Source organism: Echinops telfairi, unplaced genomic scaffold (genome assembly GCF_000313985.2).
Source record: "Echinops telfairi isolate 266 unplaced genomic scaffold, ASM31398v2 ScPeMD7_28;HRSCAF=97, whole genome shotgun sequence".
Taxonomy (NCBI): Eukaryota; Metazoa; Chordata; class Mammalia; order Afrosoricida; family Tenrecidae; genus Echinops; species Echinops telfairi.
The window spans coordinates 4,406,671-4,431,192 of record NW_022103925.1 but is presented as its reverse complement, the minus strand read 5'-3'; the positions used below and the strand labels follow the sequence as shown (position 1 = coordinate 4,431,192).

At 52.0% G+C, this 24,522-nt stretch overlaps 1 protein-coding gene across 1 annotated transcript in view; it reads left to right on the top strand.

Moving 5' to 3' along the window:
* The window catches only part of STK32B (serine/threonine kinase 32B), a 223,911-nt gene that overhangs the window by 189,119 nt on the left and 10,270 nt on the right, over positions 1-24,522 (top strand). Inside the window, exons 4-6 of the mRNA XM_004715131.2 lie at positions 12,878-12,981; positions 23,440-23,556; positions 23,980-24,105. Of these exons, the coding sequence (XP_004715188.1) occupies positions 12,878-12,981; positions 23,440-23,556; positions 23,980-24,105 (347 nt within the window). The remainder of the gene's footprint in view (positions 1-12,877; positions 12,982-23,439; positions 23,557-23,979; positions 24,106-24,522) is intronic.

Here is a 24,522-nt window from a genome sequence, read left to right as displayed (position 1 = left end):
CCCCCCCCCCCTTCAAAAAATGAATATATATATATGAATAGCCTCATCTTTCTTCCGAGGAGAGGCTGGTGGGTTTGAACCAAAGACCTTGCCATTAGCAGTCCAATGCTGACTTGACCCTAGGTAAAGCAAAACCAAAAACCCTTCTGCCATTGAGTGTATTCTGACCCATCTCACTCAAACAAAACGCGGTGCTGTGGAGTCGATTCTGCCTCACGGCAACCCTACAGGACAGAATAGAGCTGCCCCTGTGGGTTTCCGAGACTATAAATCTTTACGGGAGCAGAAAGACTCATCTGTCCCCTGAGGACCAACTGGTGGTTTCAAACTGTTGACCTTGCAGTTAGCAGCCCAACGCATAACCCACTAGGCCACCAGGATTCGAGGCAGTGCATCTTTTGCGAACTCGACATGTACCAGGGAGGAGAACGGAGGTCTGAATGAGAACAGGGCATTAGGAAGAGGAGGAGGGGTGGGGTTCAAGAGACATTACCCACCAACTGCCACAGAGAACATTGGGACTCACGGGGACGCGGTGGAACAGACGGGATGCCCCCTAGGGTTGTGGTGGCTGCCGGTCTTTATGGAAGGAGAGGATCTCCTCCAGAGCTGAGATGTTGGCAGTGCCAGGCTGCCCACAAAGGCTGTGGGAGCAAAGCCTTCCTTGCGTCTTCCAGCTTCCAGTAGAAGCTCCAGGAGTCCCTTGTCCGGTGGCAGCTAACCTCCCGTTTCAGCCCCCATCTTCACATAGACTTCTCCTCGGCGTCTCTGTTCCCAAACCTCCCTTTATTCTCTCATATAAGGATATCTCTCCTTGGATTAGGGGCCCAGTCGAAACCTGGGGATGATCTGAACCCCCAGAACTTGAATGCAACCCCATCGTCAAAGACGATCCCCACATAAGGTCGCATTCACTAGGCGCTAGGAGTGGGACAGCTCTGTTTTGGAAGACACTGTTCAACCCCCAATGCCCTTCCAGGCACCGGACTTCTCATCTGAGCAATGTAGCTCATCAGAGCACTCATCCCACTGGGAGGATGAAAAGAGTCGGTCGTCACTGCACCACCAAGCCCAAAGGACAGAGTAGAACTACTCCCCGTGGGTCTTCAAGGTTCTGCTCTGTATGACTTGGCCTCACATCCTTTGGACCTGTTGTCAAGAGAGAACAGTTGCTGGAGAAAGACATCATGCTTTGTGAAGTAGGGGGCCAGTGGAATGAGGGAGGCCCTCAAGGTGGTGGATTGACCCAATGGCTGCAGTCATAAGCTCAAGGATAGGAACGACCATGGGCATGACGCAGTCCAGGAGGTGTTTCCTTCTGCCGTACATGGGGTCGCTGTGATGTGCAAGTGCCGGGACAACACTATCAGCAACCTTTGCTGGAGCAGATGGCCAGGGCTCCTCTCCCACAGAGCACAGAGCATCGGGGGAGTCCGAACTGCCAACGTCTTGGTTAGCAGCGCAGCATTTAAGCATTTAAAAGAGTTGTTGTTGTTGGTAGGTGCCATCAAGTTGGTTCCAACCCATAGTGACCCTATGCACAACGGAACAAAACTGCTCAGTCCTGCGCCGTCCTAACCATTGCTTTCTATGCCTGGAGCCCTTCGATGCAGACACTACGTCGACCCATCTCCTCAAGGGCCTTCCTCTTGCTCACTGCCCCTTCACTTGACCGAGCATGCTGTCCTTCTCCAGGGACTGGTCTCTCCTGACAACCTGTCCAGAGTACGTAAGGCAAAGTCTTGCCATCCCTGCCCCTAAGGAGCACTCTGGCTGTACTTCTTCCAAGACAGATGGGTTTGTCCTTTTGGCGGTCCCTGGTACGTTCAATATTCTTCTCCAGCACCACCGTTCAACTGCATCGATGCCTCTCCCATCTTCCTTCTTCAATGTCCATGAGTAGAAATAATGTGCATAGCCATTTCGGTACCAGTTCCAGCAGAGTGTGGTTGTCCACCCGTGAGAGAAAAGAGGGCTCTGGACACAGAGTTCAGACCAGTCCTTCGAACTTGGAACCTGCATGGCCATCTCACTCCCAAACACTGGGATTCCAGACAACCATGTTGGAAATTCTGAAGCCAAAAATGTTCCTTCTGTTCTGTCATCACCCCAAGTGACATCTGTGAAGGGTGGAGAGAGTGGCACGGACCACAGACGTCTGCCATCATGGCTGGTTGAGGCAGCTTGGGCAGAATCAGTTGCTGTGCCTACACTGAAATCCAATGGGCTCAGGCAGCCAGGCATGACAAGGATTAATGGGGATGGCTGGGCACACACAGCCATCCTCCACACATGCCTGCCTCTTGGCTCTGCTCTATAGGAGAGGAGGCACCGGGCAGCAGCTGTTCAGGGCCCTGGGGACGTGCAAGCAACATGGCATGATTCTTTCTCTCTAAGAAACTCCAGGGCAGAGCAGAGGGAGGGAGACAGTAGACGGACCGTGATAGGGGGAAGGAAGTCCCTGAGATTAGTAAGAAAGCCCCTGAGTTTAGGGAAGACGTCCCTGAGGTCAGGGCTCAGATGAGGACCAGATGGGATCTGTAGAACAGCTCAGCTTGGGGTCCAGCACCAACTAGGATCCCAGTGAGGAGCTGCTTGTGGATGATTAATGAGCAGAGAAGATCCTGGACATGGAAATCGTACTGATCTCCATGGATACAAAGGGATGGATCAGAAGATGCTGAATATGCAAAACAGACAGGATATGGTGCTGGGGACCCAGAGATTAGAATTGTCCCTGGTGTCTGGTTTGGGCGACTGGGTAGGCAGTGAAGGAACTGTATGATAGAGCTAAAAAAAAGGGTTCACTTTAAAAGTGTCCACTATCTTGGCATTTCATTTCTCCAGGAACATTTTGAAGCTCCTTCATCTGAGCCGTCTAGGGCTTGGGGAACATAGGCTCAGGAGACACACTGCATTGGGTAAATCTGCTGCATGTGGCCTCTTTCAAGCGCCGAAAAGCAAGGGTGTCACATTGGGGACTAAGGTGCGCCTGACCCAAACTGTGGCATTTTTAATAGCCATGTAGGCATGTGAAAGTCGGACACTGAATAAAGAAACCAAATACATGCAAATGAATTAGATGCTGGAGAAGAATGTTGAAAGTACGATGGACTACCGAAATAACAAAGCTGTCTTGGGAGAACTATGGCCAAAGCGCTCCTTAGACGCAAGGATGGCAAGACTTTTCCGTGCCTACTTTTGGACATGTCATCAGGAGAAGAACACGTGATGTCTCTGGAGAAGGACATTACACTTGGAGAAAGAGGGGCAGCGAAACAGAGGAAAGCCCTCAATGAGCTGGATTGACACAGTGGCTGGAGCGATGGGGTCGAACACAGGAATCCTTGTGAGGACGGCACAGGACCGTGCATTGTTTCATTCTGTTGTGCACGGGGTTGCTCTGGGTCGGGACCAACTCCATGGCGCCTGAAAACAACATAGTTCCAAATTGAGGGCACCATCAGGGTCATGAAGTCTCTGAATTCCCCGGGGCAGGATGGGGGACCCCTTCTTGCCTGGCCCAGCTCTGGGAGCCCTTGGCATTCCTTGGCTTATATCTGCAGCATCAACCCATCCTCACTGACTTTCTTCCCTGTCTCCTTGTGTCTCTTCTCCTCTCCTACAAAGACCGTGCTTCAGATGGGATAAGGATCCACCAGCTCAGGCATGACCTCGTGGTAACGGATACCGTCTTCTAAAATCCTGTTTCCAAACAAGGTCATCGCCATAGACACAGGTGTTGGGAGCCCAGCGTATCTTTTGGGAAAACACAACTCAATCCAGTATAATAACCCAACAGGGCAGAGACAGAGGAGGCTCGAAGAACCGTGTTAATAGTCATTGCAACGATGTTTGCTATTTATGGAAGAGGCGCTCTTGTAGGACAGTGATGAAGCAGTTGCCTGCTTACTGAATGGTCAGCCGTTTGAACTCATTGGTTACCCTCTTGGAGAAAGATGAGGCAGTTGGCTTCCTTCAAGATGTGATCCCTGGGAAATCTATTGGAGCGGTTCTATTCCTGTAGGGTTTCTATGAGTCAGAATTGAGTTGAGGGCAGCAGTGGGGCACTGAGACCTGAGTTTACTGCCCAGAGGAGGCTCTAGCGGTGAGGTCATGCTGAACTGGTTTCAACAGTGTTTCCATGTGAAAATGGACCATGAACAAAGATGGAGGATCTACGCCTAAATGTTGTTATTGTTGTTGTTATTGTTAGCTGTCATTGAGTCGATTCAGACCCTTGGCGACCCTATGCACAACAGCAGACCCTTCGCGACCCTATGCACAACAGCAGACCCTTCGCGACCCTATGCACAACAGCAGGAGACGCTGCCTGGTCTTGCTTTATCCTTGCAACTGTTCCTAAGCCTGAGCCCATTGTTGCAGCCACTGTGTCGATCCACCTTGTTTAGGCCCTGCCTCTTTTTCACCGCCCCTCTACTTATCTAGCATGTTGTCCTTCTCCAGGGACTGGTCTCTGCTAAGGGAAAGTATGTCAGACAACGTCTCTTGCCATCTTTGCTTCTAAGGAGCACTCTGGCCATACTGCTTCCAGGACAGATTTGTTTGTTTGTTTGTTTGTCTGGCAGTCCACAGTACTTGCAATATTCTCTACTCTGGCACCACAATTCAAATGCATCCGTTCTTTCTGTGATATTTCTTATTCAATGTCTATCTTGCACATGCATATGAAGGAATTGAAAATGTCATGGATTGGGTAAGGTGCACCTTAATCCACAAGTAACATCCTTTCTTTTCAATACCTTAAAGAGGTCTTGTGAAACAGATTTACCCAATACACTGCATCCTTTGATCTCTTAACTACTGCTTCCATGAGCACTGACCGTAAATTCAAGCAAGATGAATTGTTTTGACTTCAATCTTTTCTCCGCTTATCATGATGTTACCTACTGGTGTCATTGTGAACATGTGGGTTTTCTTTACACTGAGTTGTAACCTATCCCGAAAGCTTCCATCCTTGATCTTTATCAGCGAGTGCTGTAAGTCCTTCTCAACATCAGCAAGCAAGATTCCGTCATCTGTATATTGTAGGTTGTTAATAAGCCTTCCTCCATTCCTGGTGCCATATTCTTCTTTATGTAAGACAGCTTCTTTGATGATTTTCTCAGGATACAGATTGTGTTAGGCAGGGTTCTCTAGAGAAATGAACCCAGGACACTTATGGTTTTATAGATAGATAGGTTTATACAGCGAGGGGCAACATAACAGTTAATTAGTCTACACAGCAGTACAGAGGGTTCAGTTCAACTCACTTCCATGGGACAGTTAATATACTGGAAGTCCTTCAACTCACGTGGGCTGCTTGGCCCAAGGTCACGGAAACAGACAGCAGAGTTCCCCCTAGAGCAAGGCAAGCAGAGTCCTCTTACAGGCAGCAAACAGCAGGTTGGGTCACCAATACTCCACCGCTTGGGAGCTCAGCAAAGCAGGGCCAGATGGGGCATCTAACTCAGGCAATGCAAGATGACAGGATCCACCAGCCTCAAGCTCAAGCGATGTACACAGCAGCAGCGAGGTGAAGCAGGTCTCTAAGGAACCTCAAGCTCTAGCAACATGATCCACAGGTTGGCTGTCCCACAGGTAGTGTAGCTCACAAGTTGAGGCAAATAACTAGCTAAAGCAGTTGCGTGCTGGTCTGATCACCAGAGAGCAAGAGAAAGGACGGGCCTTGCAGAGCCATTTATCTCTTTGCCCTCCAATCAAACTGCCACCTGATTAATCCCACATGTTCCTATTGGCCAGGTTGGCACAATAAACCTACCTAACACAGTTATCCACAGTTTATTATGGTCCACACAGGCGAACGCATCAGAAGTTAGGTAATGTTTAAACTCTGCTCTGCCCACACTAGCCCCTACCCCAAGACATTGTGTTGGCCCTAATTAAGGACCAAGTAAATAACTGAAGGGGTCAATTCTCCTGCGTCCAAATTGTGTGCTCCTCAGTGAGGTCCTGAGGATATTTTTGCACGTCAAGAAGAGTTACACGACTGATTACAGAGATCCCATCCGTGTGTAAAGGTCACTCCAGTGTGGCTTCTCTTAACTGTGTGACTTTCTCCAAGCCACTGCACCCCTCTGAGCATCTGAATAATGAGTCTGGTTGCAACAGGTGCTGAGGGCCCATTGTGAAGAAGCAGTGAGAGCTTGTTGGTAGCCACACTTTGAAATGCATGGGGCAAATGCAGTGTTCCTTTGTTCCACTCACTGTCGTTGAGTCCATGCCAACACATACAGGGCAGAACTGCCCTGTTTCTGAGACTGTGGCTCTTTACGGGAGCAGAAAGCCTCATCTTTCTCCTGAGGGGCAACTGGTGGTTTTGAACTGCTGACCTTGCAGTTAGCAGCTCAAGGTGTAACTGCTATGCCACCAGAGATCCTCAGGTTAAAAAAAAAAAATGCCCTTGAGTTGACTCCTCCCCATGGCGACCCTGTGTGTGCCAACGTCCAGCTGGGCTTCTGAGGGTTTCCCAGGGCTGATGTGTCAAAAGGAGGTCTCCAGGACTTTCTGCCAAAACTCCTGTGGGTGGACTCCACCCTCTAATCTTTCTTTTCACAGTCAGCCACCTTAACCACCCGCAGGCTGGATTTTATCCACCGGTCATATTCAAGGGTCAGATCAGTCACCCGATGCCATTGGCCCTGTCCTCCCTTCTCCAGCCTCTACCCAGTTCTTCCCCGTCCTATGAAGGCTGAGTGCCAGCCTAAATGGTGAGCTGAGACCTCCTTCACGTGAATGCTCCCAGGGACGGATGGTGGTTGCTCCAACAGCTGCAAGATGGAATTACATCTGCAAATTCATTTTCAAGACATAATTCTCCTCTCACAATACTTCCCAGGGGGCAACTAGACCCTGCAGTGGGATCCCTGGGCTCTCAGGTGGGAGAAAGGTCTTGGGTTCAACCCTTGATCTGTACCTGAGGGAGCAGGTGGGCTAAGAGAGCTCCCAGGAAGACAAACTCTCCAAGGGTGGACCTCCCTGGGCTCAAGTTCCATCGTTCCTGACAAGGACATGGGGCACCAGCAACTTGGTTGTCTACACGGTGCCTCCGCCCCAGCACAGTGCTATTTATCAAGGGTCTCCATTTCTTGGGGGCTCATATTCCTTAGCTCAGCTCTGAGATTGTAGCTCAGCCTCTTCTCCTTTCCGTACCTATCTTGCCCACCACTGGTTGAAGTGCCAAGTGAGACTCAGCTTCCATGGGCTCCTCTGACTTCTCACCTGGTAGCCCATCCTCACACTGAGCATCAATCACCTCCCTTTTATTCTGATTCCAAGGACCACATCTTTTTTTTTGCCCTGGGATGTTTGCAAGTCTTTCCCAGTCACTCCTTGTGGGTCCTTGGGCTTCTCATTGATGCTAAGGGACCACTGAGCCCTGGTGGCCCTACAGGAGAGGCACTGGGCTGCTAACTGCAAGCTGGTGGTTCAAACTCACCAGCCTCTCCTCCGGAGGAAGATGAGGCTGTCTGCTGCCATAAAGAGTTAGAATCGACTCCACTGAGTTTGGGTTTGGTTCACAAACGGATTACTAATTGATGGCAAGACTTTGTCTCAAATATTTTGGACGTGTTGTCAGGAGAGACCAGTCCCTGGAGAAGGACATCATGTTTGGTCAAGTGGAGGGGCGGGGAAAGAGGAAGGCCCTTGACGAGATGGATGGGCACAGTAGCTGCAGCAATGGATTCGGGAATGGGAGGATGGTGCAGGGCCGGGCAGTGTTTCCTTCTGTTGTGGATAGGGTCAGTATGGGTCAGAACCGACTGGAAGGCACCTGCCAAGAAACAGCTGAAAGGTTATAGGTTCAAACCCACCCAGCGGCACTGCAGAAGAAAGGCTTGGTAATCTGATTGCACCCAGATTCAGCCCAGAAAACCCCAGGGAAGTGTTCTCCTCTGCCCTACGTGGGGTGAGATAGATGATGGGGATGGATTTGGCCTCTGTGTGACTGTGACTCACAGACAGGTGTGCATCTGAGCTGTATCCTCTCCTCATACTTCCTCAATCAGCGTGCTGAGCAAATCCTCAGGGAAGCTGGACTATATGAAGGAGCGTGTAGCATCAGGATTGGAGGAAGGCTTATTAACAACCTATGGTATGCAGATGACCCAACCTTGCCTGCTGAAAGGGAAGGAGACAAGATCAAGGACTTCAGCCTTCCATGTGACTCGCAAGTCAGTGTAAAGACCAACGTCCTCACCTCTGGACCAGTAAATAACCGTGTGATCAATGGCTGAGGTTGTAAGGATTTCCTCTTGCTTGGATCCACAATCAGTGCTCATGGAAGCACTGGTCAAGAGACCAAAGGAGGCCTTATACTGGGTAACCCTCCTGCACAAGACTTCCTCAGAGTGTTGAAAACAAGGGTGTTACTTTGGCGGTACTTTAATAACTAGCACCCAACTCAAGCCTTGGTATTTTTAATCACCTCATCCGCATGGGAAAATTGGACATCGAATAAGGAAAACCAAAGTAAAATAGATGCATTTGAACTACGGTGCTGACAAAGAATAGCGTGCATGCAATGGGTTGCCGAGAGAACAGCCCTATCTGTCTTGGAAGAAGTACAGCCAGATGCTCCTTGGAAGCACAGATGGGGAGACTTGGTCTCACATGCTCTGGAAACGCTATCAGGAGAGACCAGTCCCTGGAGAAGGACGTCATGCTGGGTCAAGTGCAGGAGCAGTGAAAAAGAGGAGGGCCCTCAAGGAGGTGGGTCAACACCGGGGCTGCAAGTGGCTCCAATGTGAGAACAAGGGCAAGGGTGGCTCAGGACCAGGCAGTGCTTGTTCTACTGAATGCGGGGTCCCTGTGAGTCAGAACCAACTCATACACACCTCATGAAAATAACAACCGTGCAGAGATGTACTTCATATGGGTTTCCAAGCCATGGCCTGTGCTGTCCCACCAACGATCTCTTTCCTGATGAATCCATGTCAGAAGATTGGAGGCGGAGGAGAGATGATGATCAGATGATATGATTCAGTGGAGTGCTTATGGAAAGGATTCATTGTGATTGCCATCCTGCTAAATATGAAATGAGCCATCTTAGAAGCAAGAGGGGGGTCTGATAGCAAGATAAAAGAGGCAGGAGTGGAGCATATCCTTTGGACCCCGAGATCCCTGTGTATTAAATCTCCCTAAAACAGGAACTAACTGTTGCACCAGAGTGACAGAGTAGCAGCAACAGCAGACCCAGGAGCCAGAGCGTGGGACAGAGAGGCGGGCTTCCCAGGTCATTGAACAAGTAAAGCTGCGTGTTTTAGGCAGGAGACTGGCGTGTGGAGTGAGATGCCCCTGGGCACTTGATTGGGGGAGCTGGGTTGGCTGACCCACAGAACTGAAGCTGAATGCCTTCAGCCTGAGGCTTACCGTGGATTTTCATGCCCTTCCGACATTTGTTGGCAGCCCTACAAGAGCACAGCAGAGAAGAAACTGTTGGGACTGAACAGCTGTATCCTGAACATGTCTCGCCTGAATTGTCATCGTCAACTTCCTGATAAATCCCATCATCTTAAGCACTCACTGGTTTTGTGGGAGAACCATGTAGCTAGGAGAAGCAGGGATAACTCTCTCGTACTGACCTTAAGTAATAATGGAATAAACCCCTTCCTGGCCCTGCACCATCTGGATGATGCTTGAATCTACTGGTGGGTGTACGATGCCAACCACCATAAAGGGGTTTCCTTAATTTTGGCTGACCTCCTTCAGGAAACATCATCTCATTTCCTGATGAGTGGTCTTCCCTGATAGTGTGTCCGAAGTGAGTGAGTTGAATCTTACCATCTTCTCTTTTAAGGATTTCTTGGCTGTATTTCTTCTCATTGATTTCTTCCATCTGTTTGTTGTTGTTGGATAGCACTGAGTCCATTCTGACTCACAACTGCCCAATAGCCTGTAGTACAAACGTTTCCCTGTCCTAGGCCACCCTCACAATTACTGCTATGTTGTGATCCCTGGGATAAATCAATCTTGTTGAGCTCACTCCATATTTACTGTCATTGGGGTGCTTCCGACTCACAGTGACCTTATAGGACAGCAAGACTGGTCCCTGTGCGTTTCTAAGACCATAACCTTTCACAGGAGAAGAAAGCCCATCTTTCTCCCTCAGAGCAGCTGGTGGTTTCAAACTGCTGACCCCACAGTTGGCAGCCCAACTCTTAACCACTATGCCACCTGGACTCCTATTTCTTGTTAATTGTTTCCTTTTAAAATGACCCTCAACTTTACAAGCATGACGTCCTTCTCCAGGGCGATCCTTCCTGGTGGCTTATGTTCAGAGTAAGTGAGACCAGGTCTCACTACCCTCCCGTGTAAGCAGTATTCTGGCTGTGCTTTCTCTAAGACAGATTTGTCCATCCTTCTGGCAGTTCACGACGTAGTTAACATTCTTCCCCAACATTGTCACTCAAAGGCATCAAGTCCTCTTCTGCTTCGTTCTTGATTGTCCAATTTTCACAGTCAAGTAAGGCCGTTGAAAATTCCACGCCTTCGGCCAGGCACACCTTAAAAAACAACAACAAAAACCCTCACTGCTGTCGATCGAGTTGATGTTGCCTCATAGAGAGTCTGTAGGACAGGATACAAGCGTCACCCCCTCATGAGTTTCCTAGACTGTAACTCTTGTGGGAGTACAAAGCCCTGTCTTTCTCCCATGGAGAGGCAGGTGGTTCTGAACTGCTTAGCTTGCAGCTAGCAGCCTAATGCATAACCACAATGCCACCAGGGCTCCTCGGCACACTTTAGTCCACAACCAATGGGAATCCCACCATTTGTCTGTAGCCGCACAATTCCAGAAACAGATCCTGTTGATGGAAATCTCATCTGTTCCCCCAAGGCACCTATCAAATGCCTCTTTTCCTCCAAGATGCTTGGATTCCAGCAAGGAAGGGCTGAAAACACACAGAGGACAGACTAGACTGCAGGGGCTCCGGTAAAAGGTCACAGGACCATGACTGAGAGTTGTCTTGTCTAACGGAGCTGGACAGGGGCAGCAATGCCGGGGAAGAAGCTGAAGCACAGCCAATGAAGAAGGGTGCTCAAAGCAGGACAGGGGTCAGGTCTGAGGGTCTCAGGGCCAAAGGTTACAGATAGGAGGGAGACAGGCTTGGCATTCAAGTCCAGATGGGTGGACCCAAGTGGCCTGGACCAAGGCTGGTGGTCATCTTCCTGGGAAGAAGTGTGGTCTTCCTGGGAAGAAATGACTGAAGGGGTGTCAAGAGGTTGACTTCATGGAGGGGAGAGGGAGGATCTCCACATGGGAAAGAAAACCCCACAAACAGAGAATACACTTTTCCAGCTGTTAATAGCCGGCATCACGTCATCGCAACTGTATTAGGTTGTCATCGCAACTGTATTAGGTTGGGTTGACTAGAGAAACAAATCCAGTGACTCTCATATATATGAAAGAGCTTTATGTCAAAAAGCCATTATATATCAAGATAACATCCCATTGCAGTCTAATTCAAGTCCATAAGTCCGATACTAGCCCATAAGTCCCTCTTCAGATTCACACAGCCACATGCAGTGATGCCAAATGCAGGAAGATCACAGGCCGGTGGATGCATGGACCCCAGGTTGAGTGGTAACATAACAGGGTTCCAGCAGCTCTCAGGGTGCCCAGCAATTAGGAAGGGAAAGATAGAGAGCGAGGAAGAGGTCAGCCTCCACAGGGTCATTATATATATCAGGCCACACCTCCAAGGGACATCACCTGATGGACAGGTAAACTCTGCCCACATCTTCTTACAGGTGCCATGTTGACACAGAAAGCCTAACTCTCGCAGCAACCTTCACTCATTCGCTGCCACTGGGTCGATTCCACCTCATGGTCACCCTGTAGGACTAACTAGAACTGCCCCTTTGGGCTTGGGCATAGGCAGCCTCATCCTTCTCTTGTGCAGCAGCTGATGGGTTCGAACCCACAGACACGTGGCTAGCAGCTCAGTGTGTAGTCCACTACCCCACTAGGGCTTCTCTAGCAACCTTACCCATAACCAAATGAAACATTCCCCAATCGGTCACCATCTTCACAATCCTTGCTCTCTGTGACGGAGTGGAGGGTGTCTCACTGAAGTTCACGTTGCCAATCTCAGCCTGGATGCCTGTGGGTTATAATCCCATTTGAGACAGTGTTGTTTTGTTATGCAAATGAGGCAGAGATTAGTGCCCTGAATCTATCTCCTTGGAGACATAAAAGAGATTACACCAGCCAGCAGCAGGAGCAGAGAAGGGGGCAGAGAGATGCCAAGCACTGGAAGCAGACCTTTTAAAAAGGCAAGGGCTTTACTGCGGAGCTGTGAAACCTTCCTCGAGAGCCAGCACCCCGAATTTCTGCCTGTGAGGAAATACATTTGTGTTTGCTGAGGCCACCCACTGGTGGAATTTCTGTTACCGTGGCTCTGGAGACCGAAGACGCTGTGTTTGCACCCACTGCTGCAGCCCCTGAGGCAGTCTATCTGATCGACTCTCTCCCGCGCTCTCGCTGACTGTCTTGACCAAACATGATGTCTTTCTCCGGGGACTGGTCCCCCTGACACGGTGTCCAAAGTAGACCAGACACCATCTGACCGGTCTAGGAACATTATAGCGCTCTTCCTCCGGAACTGGTGTGTCCAATCTTCTAGCATACGCGGGGGTCTTCGCCAACCCCACAGCCACAGTCTTCTTTGCGCCTCCTTTCTCCTTGTCCAGTCCCTCCCCACGTAACTCATCGTGGATCATTTCCATCCATTTCCCCACAAGTCCACGTCAGCCAACAGTCCCGCTGTTTGTGGCCCTCCTGTGTCCGTCTGCCCTGAGGGCGGTCTCTGTAAACCGTGGCGTGCCACCGTGTTCTTTGCCCTGTCGTTGGCAGCTCCAGAAGTGTTCCAGGTGTACATGGACGGAGGCCCCGGGTACTCCTACCCCGTTGATTGGTGGTCCCTGGGAGTCACTGCCTACGAGCTCCTGCGGGGATGGGTAAGAGTGGGCACGGGGCTGCGGAAGGGGGCACCGTGTTTGGGGGCGTTGGAGGGGCATGTCACTGGGACAACACATGGTGCTAAGATTTAGTCCTGGTGGCCGGATCAACAACCACGCCAGCTCTCCCTGAGCGCCAGAAGGACCTAGTGACTGAAGGCCAACTTCCCATCTCCTTTCACCGAAAGGAAAACGGAGGTGCAGGGAACAAGGCTTGTGCAAAGGTCCACATCGAAATAGTTCGAGAGCCAGCATCCCCCTGATTTCAGATCCTGTCTTTGTTCTACCCAAAGCACCAGCCATTTGGCCTGGTTTTCCATCGGGGAGGGGGGTGGTTGAAGCTCTTTCAAGACAAGACCATGTTTCCCCTCCCTTGTTTACTTGTGTGGTTTGATTGATTTGTAGCCATTGCTTCCCTTGATATGGTAAGAAGTGTTCAGTGCTCTATGCAAATGGAGAATGCAGCCCAACCTTTCGCTTTGTTTCTTTTAAATTTGAGAGTGGGTCCGTGGAGTTATTTGACAGTCAATAGTTCGTCTATTTATTTAATGAGGGGGGATGAAGATGAAAATTAATTTTGAGGCAAGTTTTCTTTGCACAGGGGAGACTCTGAATTGGCACCATTGAAGCCCACACCTTGATTTCTTCCCCTGCAAACAGAGATAGCATCGTTTCCGCCTATCTCCTGGCAGTTGAAGTCATCTGGGATATTCACATGTATCCCCATCCGGGGTAGAATTCTTACCATTCATGTAGGAGAGCTGGGCTCGATGCCCTGCAGTACGTTCTACTTGTTGTTACCACTCATCTCTTCAGCGGAGGCAACGATGGTGCTGAAGATTCCACTGGGACAGCTAGAAAGAAAGGCTTAGCCTGGCGTGTCCCAAAACTAGCCAAAGGGAACGTCATGGATCACAATGGTCCAACCTGCACCCAATCATAATGATGGTTCAGGACTGGGCTGTCAGTATTCAGTCCATCGTTCATGGGCTTCTGTCGGCCAACATACCACACCTAAACAGAATCAATCTCCCAAATGTGATGAAGAAATCAGGTAGTGCCAGGCTATCCGAAAGACAGTGGTTGGGGTCTCAAAGGCTTGTATTCAAATAAGCAGGCATCTAAGTGAGGTAACAACTAAGTAAGTCCACACAAAAGAAGCACACACCAGCCTTGTGTGATCCAAGGATTGTACATAATAAAATCCAAGAATGGAGGAAGAAATGGCATTCGAGTTTTAAATTCTGAGGACGTACTTTGCAGACGGCTATGGATGGCAGTGACCATCCAAAAGTCGTCTGCGGGATCTCCGCTTGGACGAAGCCTCTGGTGTATCCCCTCTGACCATTGCCCGGGATGTGAACAGCCTCGCTGTCAGACAGCATTCACTGGAAAGCGGACTGGTGCAGGTGCCGCTAGGCGCACATTTAACACCGTATCATGTGTTCTTCCTTTTGACCCGTTTTAAAGTTGTTCTAGGTTTTGGGGTTTTTTCCTGTTATCTTTTCAACTGAGGCTTTTCTAAGTGTTATTGTGTTATTGGTATTGGTTCGGGTTTTTTGTTTTGTTTGCTTGCCTTTGTACGTTTTCCTCGATATGAAATCCAGGATGGGCGAAAACCTGTAGAGACAATAACTGGATTAATAATTTCTTGGGGAATGTTAGGGTTCTCTAGAGAAACGAAACCAGGACACTTAAGTTTTTAGTATTTTATATAAGTTTATACATCGAGCGGGAACATAACAGCTAATTAGTCCGCACAGCTGTACAGAGGGTTCAGTTCAACCCACTTGCGTGGAACAGTTCATATACCGGAAGTCCTTCAACTCACGTGGGCTGCCCGGTCGAAGGTCAAAGAAGCAGACAGTGGAGTCCTCCCTTGGGCAAGACAAGCAGAGTCTGCCCACAGGCAGCAAACATCAGGGTGGGACACCAACAGGCAGTAGCTTGGGAGCTTAGCAAAGCAGGCCCGGATGGGATATCAGAATGCAAGCAAGGCAAGGGGACAGGATCCACCAGCCTCAAACCTCAAGCAATGGGTGCACCAGCAGCGTGGTGAAGCAGGTCTCGAAGGAGCCTTGAGCTCTAGCAACATGATCCACGGGTTTGGCTTGGCCCACAGGTTGTGTAACTCACAGGTTGAGGCAAAGAACCAGCTAATGCAGCATCACTCTCCAGCATGGTCCAATCACCAAAGAGCAAGAGAGAGGGAGGCGGGCCTTGCAGGGCCGTTTACCTCTTTGCCCTCCAATCAGTCTGCGGCCTGGTTAATCCCACATGTTCCTATTGGCCAGGTTGGCACAATAAGCCTACCTATCACGCGGTTATGGTGGAGGAGGTGGGAGGGGAATGCAGAGCTAACGATGAGGAGTCCAAGGAGATGTTCTAAAACTGACTGTAGTGACAATCACACAACTCTTTTAAATATGTTGAAACTCTTGAACTGAGTGATATATGAAGCGTATGTCAATAAAACTGTTTAAAATGTTTTCTATGAATTAATGTCCCAGAGTGTGAACTCTCCCGGACCGTAGGAGGTAGGGTGCGTGTGCTGCTCATCCTGCTACTGGGCTCATGGCTGAGCCAGAGCCTGGCAGAGAGCAAGCTCCTCTCTCTGCAACTACACAGCACGGCGCCCCCGTCGTGTGAATGAATGTGCACTTTCTGCCAGCAGACAGGGCAGGGCTGTGTCCCATCCGTTTGCCAGAAGCCCCCGGTCGCCTGGCACAGAGCGGCTGTTGGATGAATACTCAGCCAAGGAACGTTTGGCACGGATGGAGCTGCACGTTTTGCAGCTGCCAGTACAATGGGAGGGCAAGTAACGCTTCCTGCCGTGTGTTCTGTCCTGGATCTCAGTTATTTCCCCCGCGTTCCTAAAAGCACCGTGGCTCTACGCCCGTGCCTTCCAAATGAAAAGAAAGGATAACGTACTCACTTGCTCATACCCTGAGTGAGAGAAACAGACCCTGCCCTCCAAGCGTCTCGATGCCCGGTTGGTGTGTTTGTCTGTCTGCTGGTCCCATTCATCTAGGCACTCAGAGAAGAAATATGAAGGTCTAGGCAATTGCTGGAGCCAGCCGACACCGTCCTCCACCAGAGGGTGTTTCTCCCATGGACTCCATCCCCTAAAAAACCCAGGCACACAGGTTCCCTAAGTGCAAAGGACCCTTCACCAGCACAAAGTATATTCTAGGTAATTCCTCCTGGGACAGAACAGTCAAAAGATAAAGACCAGGCAAAGGGATGTAAATATGAGATGTAAATACGGGGTAGTTATATAATTGTTTGTCAATTTGAGGATTAAGCGTGTAGGGGTCGAGTCTCGCCTGTCAATCAGATTATAGTCAATGAGGCCTCTGTGTGAGCATGGTCTTCTCCTGAGGATTCTGGGAACTCCTGGATTTCCTCCTTGGAGGTGAGAGACTCTCTCTCTGCTCACTCCCTGGGAGACATTGCAGCTGACAAGACATGGAACTGCACGAGTGCCCTGAGCTGGAGGAGCCACGTGGAGACCCCGCCAGCGCTGAGATGCTTACAATGCCACTGGATCCACAAGACTTCCCAATCACTGGCCTGTGATCTTCCTGCATTCGGCGTCATTGCATGTGTTTCGTGAGCCTGAAGAGGATTTTATAGACTGGTATCAGACATAGGGGCTAATATCAGACTCATGGGCTTGATCTGGACTGGGTTGGGATGTTTTCTCAGTATTCAACTGCTGGTGTATAGAGACCTCTTATTTAAACATCCATGAGTGTCTATGGATTTGTTTCTCTAGTCTACTGGGACTAACACAAAGCATGAGGACGTTTCAGCTGCTTCAAGCATGAAGTGTTTCATTCTGAAAGGGAAGCATGATAGATTTTGTGTCCACTGGGCTGGGCCAGGATGCTCAGTAATCCCCTGGGACGTGACCTAACACAATGCGATCAACTCCATGACGGGATCTCACCTAACACGATCAACCCTCTGGGCAGCCAGTCGTGGGGGAGGGGGGCGTGCAGTCCCCTGAATCAGATTCCAGCCTCGATGCAATGGGGAAAAAGACTCCCTGGGGTGGACGGCTCCTTATAAAACAGACTCTGTGGGAAAGGACATCACGTTCATCATCGCAAAGGACATTCAGGCTCCACCGCGAAGTGCGCGGCTGTCTGTGGATGGGGTCGCATCTGTCCACACACAAGGAAACCAGACAACGCAGATACCGTTCCAATGTGCACGAGCCACTGACGCTACTGACGCAGACATTGGACTTTTTTTTTAACCGTCTTCAGTCCGCAAGGGACCAAACATGTGATCGAAGTGCAGTGCTCACAATTGGTGATTGGAAGAGCTGACTGGAAATGAAAACGAAGGAACGGTGGTTGGAAAAATGTGGCCTTGCTGCTAGAAACGATGCTGGAGATTTGACTGATAGAATTTCGCAAGACCCAACTCATCATCTTTGCAAATATCTTTCCTCAACAACCAAAAGGTGACCCTGCACGTGGTCTTCTCCAGACGGAAGACCCAGAAATCAAAGCAACTGTGTCTGTGGGAAGTGACGGTGCAGAGGCTCGAGATCAGCAGCGCAAACGGGGCCAGCCCCAACCATGGAACAGACCGTCAACGGCTCGAATGGAAGTTCCAGATAAAACTGAAGAGAATAAAAACATCCGCGAGAGCCAGGGTGTGCCCCTGAGCCTAAGCCATCTGAATTTCAAGCACATCGCCAGAACAAAGCTGCTGCATTATTTTTGTTGTTGTTGTTTAAACAATACTTGCGTTTCGTTAACTGTGCCGAAGCATCCGACTGTGTGGATCCCCAAAACTATGGATAGCCTGGAGGAGACGGGAGATCGCAGAACGCTGCATTATGCTCATGTGGAACCTGCGCGCGGATCAAGGAGCAGTCGGGTCAATAAAACAAGAGCACACTTCATGGTTTAAAATCGGGAAAGGTGTGTGTCGGGATTGCACCCAGTCCCCATATTTATTCAATCTGCATGCTGAGCAGATCGTCAGGGGAGTGGCTCATAGGAAGAAGAGTGTGGCATCGTCAGGGGAGTGGCTCATAGGAAGAAGAGTGTGGCATCGGGATGGGAGGAAGGTGCGTGAACCACCTGCGGTGTGAGGGTGGCACAGGCTCGCTGGCTGGCAGTGAGGAGGGCTGGACGCCCCTGCTGAGGAAGATCGAGGGCGGCAGCCTTCCGTGTGGAGGACGGCTCCGTGTGAGGAAGACCGCAGTCCTCACAACTGGACCAACAGGTAACATCATGACCAATGGAGAAAACATTGTCCAAACATGCCATCTTGCTTGAATTTACAGTCAATGCGCATGGAAGCAGCAGTCAGGAGATCGAAGAAGGCATGTGTCCACCTGCTGCAAGGACCTCTTTAAAGTGTTGACAAGCTAACATGTCACTTTGGGGGACCACGGTGCACCTGGCCCACGCCACGGGAATTCCAGACACTTCGTATGCATAGGAAAGTCGGACATGGGAAATGCGTGTGAACTGCGGTGCTAGTGAGGACGAGTGGAAGTGCCCCGGGCTGCCCAAAGTGCAAGGTGTTGTGTCTTGGATGAAGAACGGCCAAAATGTGCCAAGGATGGTGCCACTTGGTCTCACTTTTCTTGGGACATGTTATCGGAGAGGACCGTCCCTGGAGAAGGACATCATGCTTGGTATAGTGTGTGTGTGTGGTGGTGGGGAGGAGGGGAGGTGTTCGACGATAAAGATGGACAGGCCCCGAGCCTGCCACAGCAGGTTGGAACAAAACAACAATGGGGACGTTGGTGCCTCAGGGCCGGGCAGTGCTTTCTCTGTTCCGCAGAGAGTCCACTGTGGGTCAGGACCAACTCTGAGAGGGCCCCTCCCAGCAGCAACCATGAGTCGGAGTCGGCTTGGCACGCAGGCGGGGTGGGTTAGGCACGGGGCTGTCCCAACCCACCGCAAGGCAAGACGCCTCTCAGGAACCCTGTAGAGGGGCCCTGTGAGTCGGAATCAACTCAACAACGGCAGTGCCTTTGTCTTGCTACTGCTGTTGTTGATAACGCTGCGAGGGTGGCCAGGACCAGTTGGATCCTTGGTCCTTTTCGAGCTGGGGGGTCTGAAACTCAAGGACACCCCCCCACCCGCCCCGTTAAGGAATTCAAGGAATAAGGAAGCCCCGTTCGACCGGCCACACTCCCGGCGCTCGGCCGTTGCCATCACCTGAGGAAGTATCCCTTGCTGTTCGCGTTTTCATCTCTGGGGTTCTCGGTGAGAAAGTTTTAGGGGGAAATAAAACCTGTGATTCAAGGGTCTCCCAGGCCCAGCCCAGGTCTAATGGTAACAAGGACGGGTCTGTGGATACTTTTCCCCTTGGGTCTCTCTCACTCTTTCTGTGTAAATTAACGCTTCCTTTTCCAGTTTTCTGAACTAGAGGCACACCTGCCCTCTGTGAGGTCCCACTGCCGGTGTTGCTCTGGCAGAGACGGCAGATCATCTGCTTCTCTGAGTGGATGCCCCCGAAGGCCGGAGAGTCGCAATGCCAGAGGCGGACTATTGCTCCATTTGCCAGTCTCCTGAGAGAAAGACCTGTTTCACCAGCCACCCCAACAGAAGCTGAAAGTGAAGTTCAAGTGACAGAGTGGGGCCTGGTGGCCTCAGAAGAGGGCATCATGCTTGGTAAGGTCAAGGAAGGCCCTCAAGGAGATGCACTGGCACCGTGGCTGCACCCATGGGCCCCGGGATAAGCACCCTTGTGAGGACAGCGCAGGCCGGACAGTGTCTCGTTCTGTTGCACGAGCTCGCCAGGACAACACGGCCTCGAACAACAACTGCATCGGCTCCGCTGTAGAACGTGCCTGGCCATCTGCTCCCACAAAAATACATAAAAGCCAAGAAAACCTGCCCCTCTGCATTTACCAAGCATGATGTCCTTCTCCAGGGACTGGTCATCGTCCTTCCTGCTTGCGAAGGACATGTCATCAGGAGGGATCGGTGGCGAGAGGAGGCCAGATTTGGCTTAAAGAGCCCATCCGGGTGGTGGAAACACGGTGCCCTGCACAATGGACGGGTGAAACGGGGGGACTTGCTGAAACAGACTCAGAGAGACGGACGGACACTGAGGCTGCTTCTGTGGGTCAGGCAGAGGGACCGTGGTGAGGACGGCGCAGGACAGGGCGGTGTTTCCTTCTGTTGTGCACGGGCCCCTGTGAGCCGGAAGCGACTCTCCAATCTGTGACACGCCCAGTGCTGTCACGTGGCGACGCCGTGAGTCTGGATCAACTCAGCGTCCTGCGGTGGGAGGAGAGTTCTCCCTTCAAAGAGCAGCTGGTGGTGGAGGCAGCCCCATCACACACAAGCCCTCCCTTTGGGGGACACCCCATAGACTCAGGCCAGGACACATTCCCGCGGACAGATGTTCTCTGCATGCAGCCTCCCTGTGGTGATGGTGGAGGTGCTCCTTCATTGTTCTAGGGAATTGGTACCCACGCGCTTGTCCCTGTGGACTGGATGCTTCCATGCACAGGGATTGAGATCCTGTGCGCTTGCAGCTGGCATCTAATTTTTGATGGGATCTGAGGGGCAGGGCTGACAGGAGATCCTGACCTGTCCTTGCCATGGCCATAGCTGGCATCCGGGGGCCCCACGCTGGAATCTGGAGGACCCAGAATTGGGTGGGACAGAAGGCCTCTGAGCAGGCACCCCCAGTATTGTAGAAGAGATGCTGGCGTGGAAGAGGTGGTGGTGGTGGTGGCTGTTCAGTGGCTGACCGTTCAAGTAGCCCCACGCACTACAGAAGCGAAATCACCCTGCCACATGCCGTGGTCATGATTCTTGGTCTGCTCAAGGCCACTGTTACAGTCCTGGTGTCATTTTGAGTGTCCGTCAAGCCAGGGGGACTCATCCACAGGACCTTCACAGGCCGCATTCTGGTCTGTTCCACGGGGTTTCTGTGGGCGGCTCCTCAGAAGTGGATCGGCCGGTCTACACTTCCAGTCTATCTGAGTCTTGGAAGCTCTGCTGAAACCTGCCCCCCATGGGGACCCTGCTGGTATTGGAAGGCTTGATGCTTCCAGCATCCCAGGGCTGCCCAGACCAGCACAGCATGCTGACGGGCCAGCCCTCATCCCGGGGCAGCATCTTCGTGCAGGGAATCCACACCAGGCCATGACTTCCATCCACAGGGGTTAGTTACCAACACAGCAGCCTCAAAGCCTGCCAGCACCCAGGACGTTGTGGATGTGCTTGGGAACTGGGTGCCTTTTCTTCTCGTCAGGACTCGTGCTGACCCTGACATCAACCTGAAGGCATCTTGGATCACAAAGCCAGGGGTGGAGATGCGGTGAGGTGCAGGGCGTGGGAGGGCATAAGGGATGGCCAGACACCCCTCGTGCTGGTCCCAGGAGAGCAGTGCATGAAGAAACGATGAATCCAAAGGATGGATGGGTCACACAGACCACAGCCTCCAGGACTCTGAGACCAGAAGAACTAGATGGTGCCCAGTGCCTGGCCACTGCAGCAGACCACTCCCGTCAGGAGAGTGGGAGGAAGTCGCAGGCAGGGAAGGAAGGAAAAGGTGTAGAACAAGATTCAACATCATAAGCAAAATCAGACTTATGGCTCTGAGAGAGGCAGGTAAAAGCCTGAGATCATGGCCCTTAGACCCCTTCAAGCCTGGCACAGAACCCACCCGGGGTTGAACTTTCAAACAGCAGACAAGTCTATAAAGCGAATAATAGCAAACTTGCGCCTCCCATCAATCCACCAGGTGAGGCTGAAAAGGCAGCAATTGCCCCCAAACAGAGCCCAGGAGGCAGGGAAAAAGGGGAAATGGAAACAGGGGGCCCAGAAAGGAAGTGGAAGGACAGCTGACCCATTCAGGGGATGCCGCTGTGGTCGTCAATTCTGTCCCATAGTGACCGCACACAGCAGAACAGAGTGTCGCCGGTCCTGCAACGTCCTCTCCCTCGTTCCTGTGCCCGAGCCCATAGCTGCAGGCACTGTATCAGCCCACCTCCTCGAGGGCCTGCCTCTGGTTCGCCGCCCTCCGCTTTACCAAAGCACAATGTCCTGCTCCAGGGACTGGCCTCTCCTGACCGCACATCCACGGTAACGTGAGATGGAGTCTCACAGTTCTTGCCTCTGGCTGGACTTCTCCCAAGACAGACCAGTGGTCAGGGGAGGCAACCCTTGTTGTGAAGCCTGATGCCTACACACGGTCAGTTGAGAAACTAATTTGATCTGGAAACTTGCAGCCAAACCACAGTAAAATCTGGAAATGGCAAAAAGAAAGCCTGGTGAGCTTGGGGGAGGGGCTCAGAGGGAAAACACCCCCCCACCCCACCCACACACACACACCACAACTGATGTGACATTGTAGAGAAAGTCCAGGATGGGGTGCCAGTGAGGGTGTAAGCCCAGAAGTGTGTGGGAGCCAGCTGACATACCCTCCCTGCCCACCCTCCACCCCATGGGTCCGTGTCACAGAACGTAGAAGGTGGAAGGGACTTCTTCCCAACTCTTAGGGAAGGCAGACCAGATAGGGCCCACCCAGACACAGGGCAGGACCTGGAAGTATTGCTGGGTGCCTCCCTCTGCCCCCTGTCCTACCCGAGGTGGCCTGTGCCTGCAGCAGGGACTCTGGAGGCAGGCAGCCTGGGTGTAGTTCTGCCTTACTTCTCCGGAGCTACAGGACCCGGGACAAGAGCCCGGCCAGCATCACTGCCCGGCCCCTGCAGAGCCTCCTGAGACTGATTCCTAGCAGCTCACGGGTCCTGGCTAGTACACCAGGGCTCCCGTAAGGAGAGAAGAAACCCTCCTGAGGGCTGCGGCTACTGCCTGCCTCCATCCAGAGTCCCAGGCACAAGGAAGCAAAACGCTGCCCCGCCCTGAGCCGTCCGCACGACTGGTGCACATTAAACCACTGCGGTCCTCGGGGTCCCCACTGGCTGGTTTTCAGATGCCCTGAGCCGTCCGCGCGACTGGTGCACATTAAACCACTGCGGCCCTCGGGGTCCCCACTGGCTGGTTTTCAGATGCCCTGAGCCGTCCGCAGGACTGGTGCACATTAGACCACTGCGGTCCTCGGGGTCCCCACTGGCTGGTTTTCAGATACCCTGAGCCGTCCGCGCGACTGGTGCACATTAAACCACTGCAGTCCTCGGGGTCCCCACTGGCTGGTGCCCTGAGCCGTCCGCAGGACTGGTGTACATTAGACCACTGCGGTCCTCGGGGTCCCCACTGGCTGGTTTTCAGATGGAGACTGCCAGGGCTTTCTCCCCAGTCTATTTTAGTCTGGAAGTCCCACTGAAAGCTCTTCTGCGTCACAATGATGGGAAGCCTCCACCGATAGCATTGGGTGGTCCTTGAACCCAGGTCTCTGGCATGAATGTTGAGGGCCCTGCCAGCTGCTCTCTCCTCTCTCTCTCTCTTCTTCTCCTTCTCTCTCTCTCTCTCTCTGACTCTGGCTGTTGTCCTTTGCTTGCAGAGGCCGTACGAAATCCACTCAGCCACCCCCATCGATGAGATCCTCAACATGTTCAAGGTGGAGCGTGTCCACTACTCGTCCACCTGGTGCAAGGGCATGGTGGCCCTCCTGAAGAAGGTAAGCGTGCCCAGCACGCCCTGGCCTGCCTGGTCAGGGCGCCAGAAGGCATTTGGTGTCGAAACGAGGGCACCAGCAAATTAGAGGCTGAGAGGCAAGGAGGGAAGCCGTGAAGTGAGTGAGGGTCTTGTAGTGACCCTGTGACCCAAACGCTGCCCAGCCCTGCGCTATCCTCGCCCTTGTGAAGCTGGAGCCCCTTGGTGCCGCCTCTGCGTTAAACCAAGAGTGTCGTCCTGTGAGATTTCAAAGAGCCTTTCTCCCCTACACCTTTCAAGAACCTCGGCCCAGGCAGGACATGGCCTCGTTGTCCTAAAGACCAGAGAGAGATCTTCATCTCGAGACCGCACGTGCTCCCCGCATGCTGAGTCCCCGTGAATGTCCATGGGGCACACAGCTCAAGAAATCTTTGCCCTCTGACTGCAGCTCCTGACCAAGGACCCTGAGAGTCGTCTGTCCAGCCTCAGTGACGTCCAGAGCACACCCTACTTGGCCAACGTGAACTGGGACGCAGTGTTTGAGAAAGCCCTGACCCCCGGCTTTGTGCCCAATGTAAGTGGGAGCCCCGCCTGCCCAACCTCATGCCATCCTACTGTCCGCAGGGTCTCCTGGGCAGGGGGCCAGCGAGGTGTTGGTGGTTATGCAGCTTGAGTGCCAAAGGTGGACCCTTCCCTGAGCTGCCAAGGTCCCAGCTGGGCATTGCTCCTCTTGGGGTTGGGTCTTTTTGGGTGCTGAGCCTCCCGTCCTGCACTGCCTAGCAAACATTTGCATCTGGGTCTTCGTCTTGAGCCACCACTCAGTGGGGGGCTTTGAAGAGTACAAACTACTGTCCCCCGGTGCTGGAGCCTGGGAGCGGGTAGTTAGGGCACCCGCAGAGCCATGCTTTCTCTGTCCCCTGGAGGGGAGATCCTTGCTTGTATCCCCCAGTGTCTGGTGGCCCCCAGCTGCTCCATGGCTTGTAGATGTCTC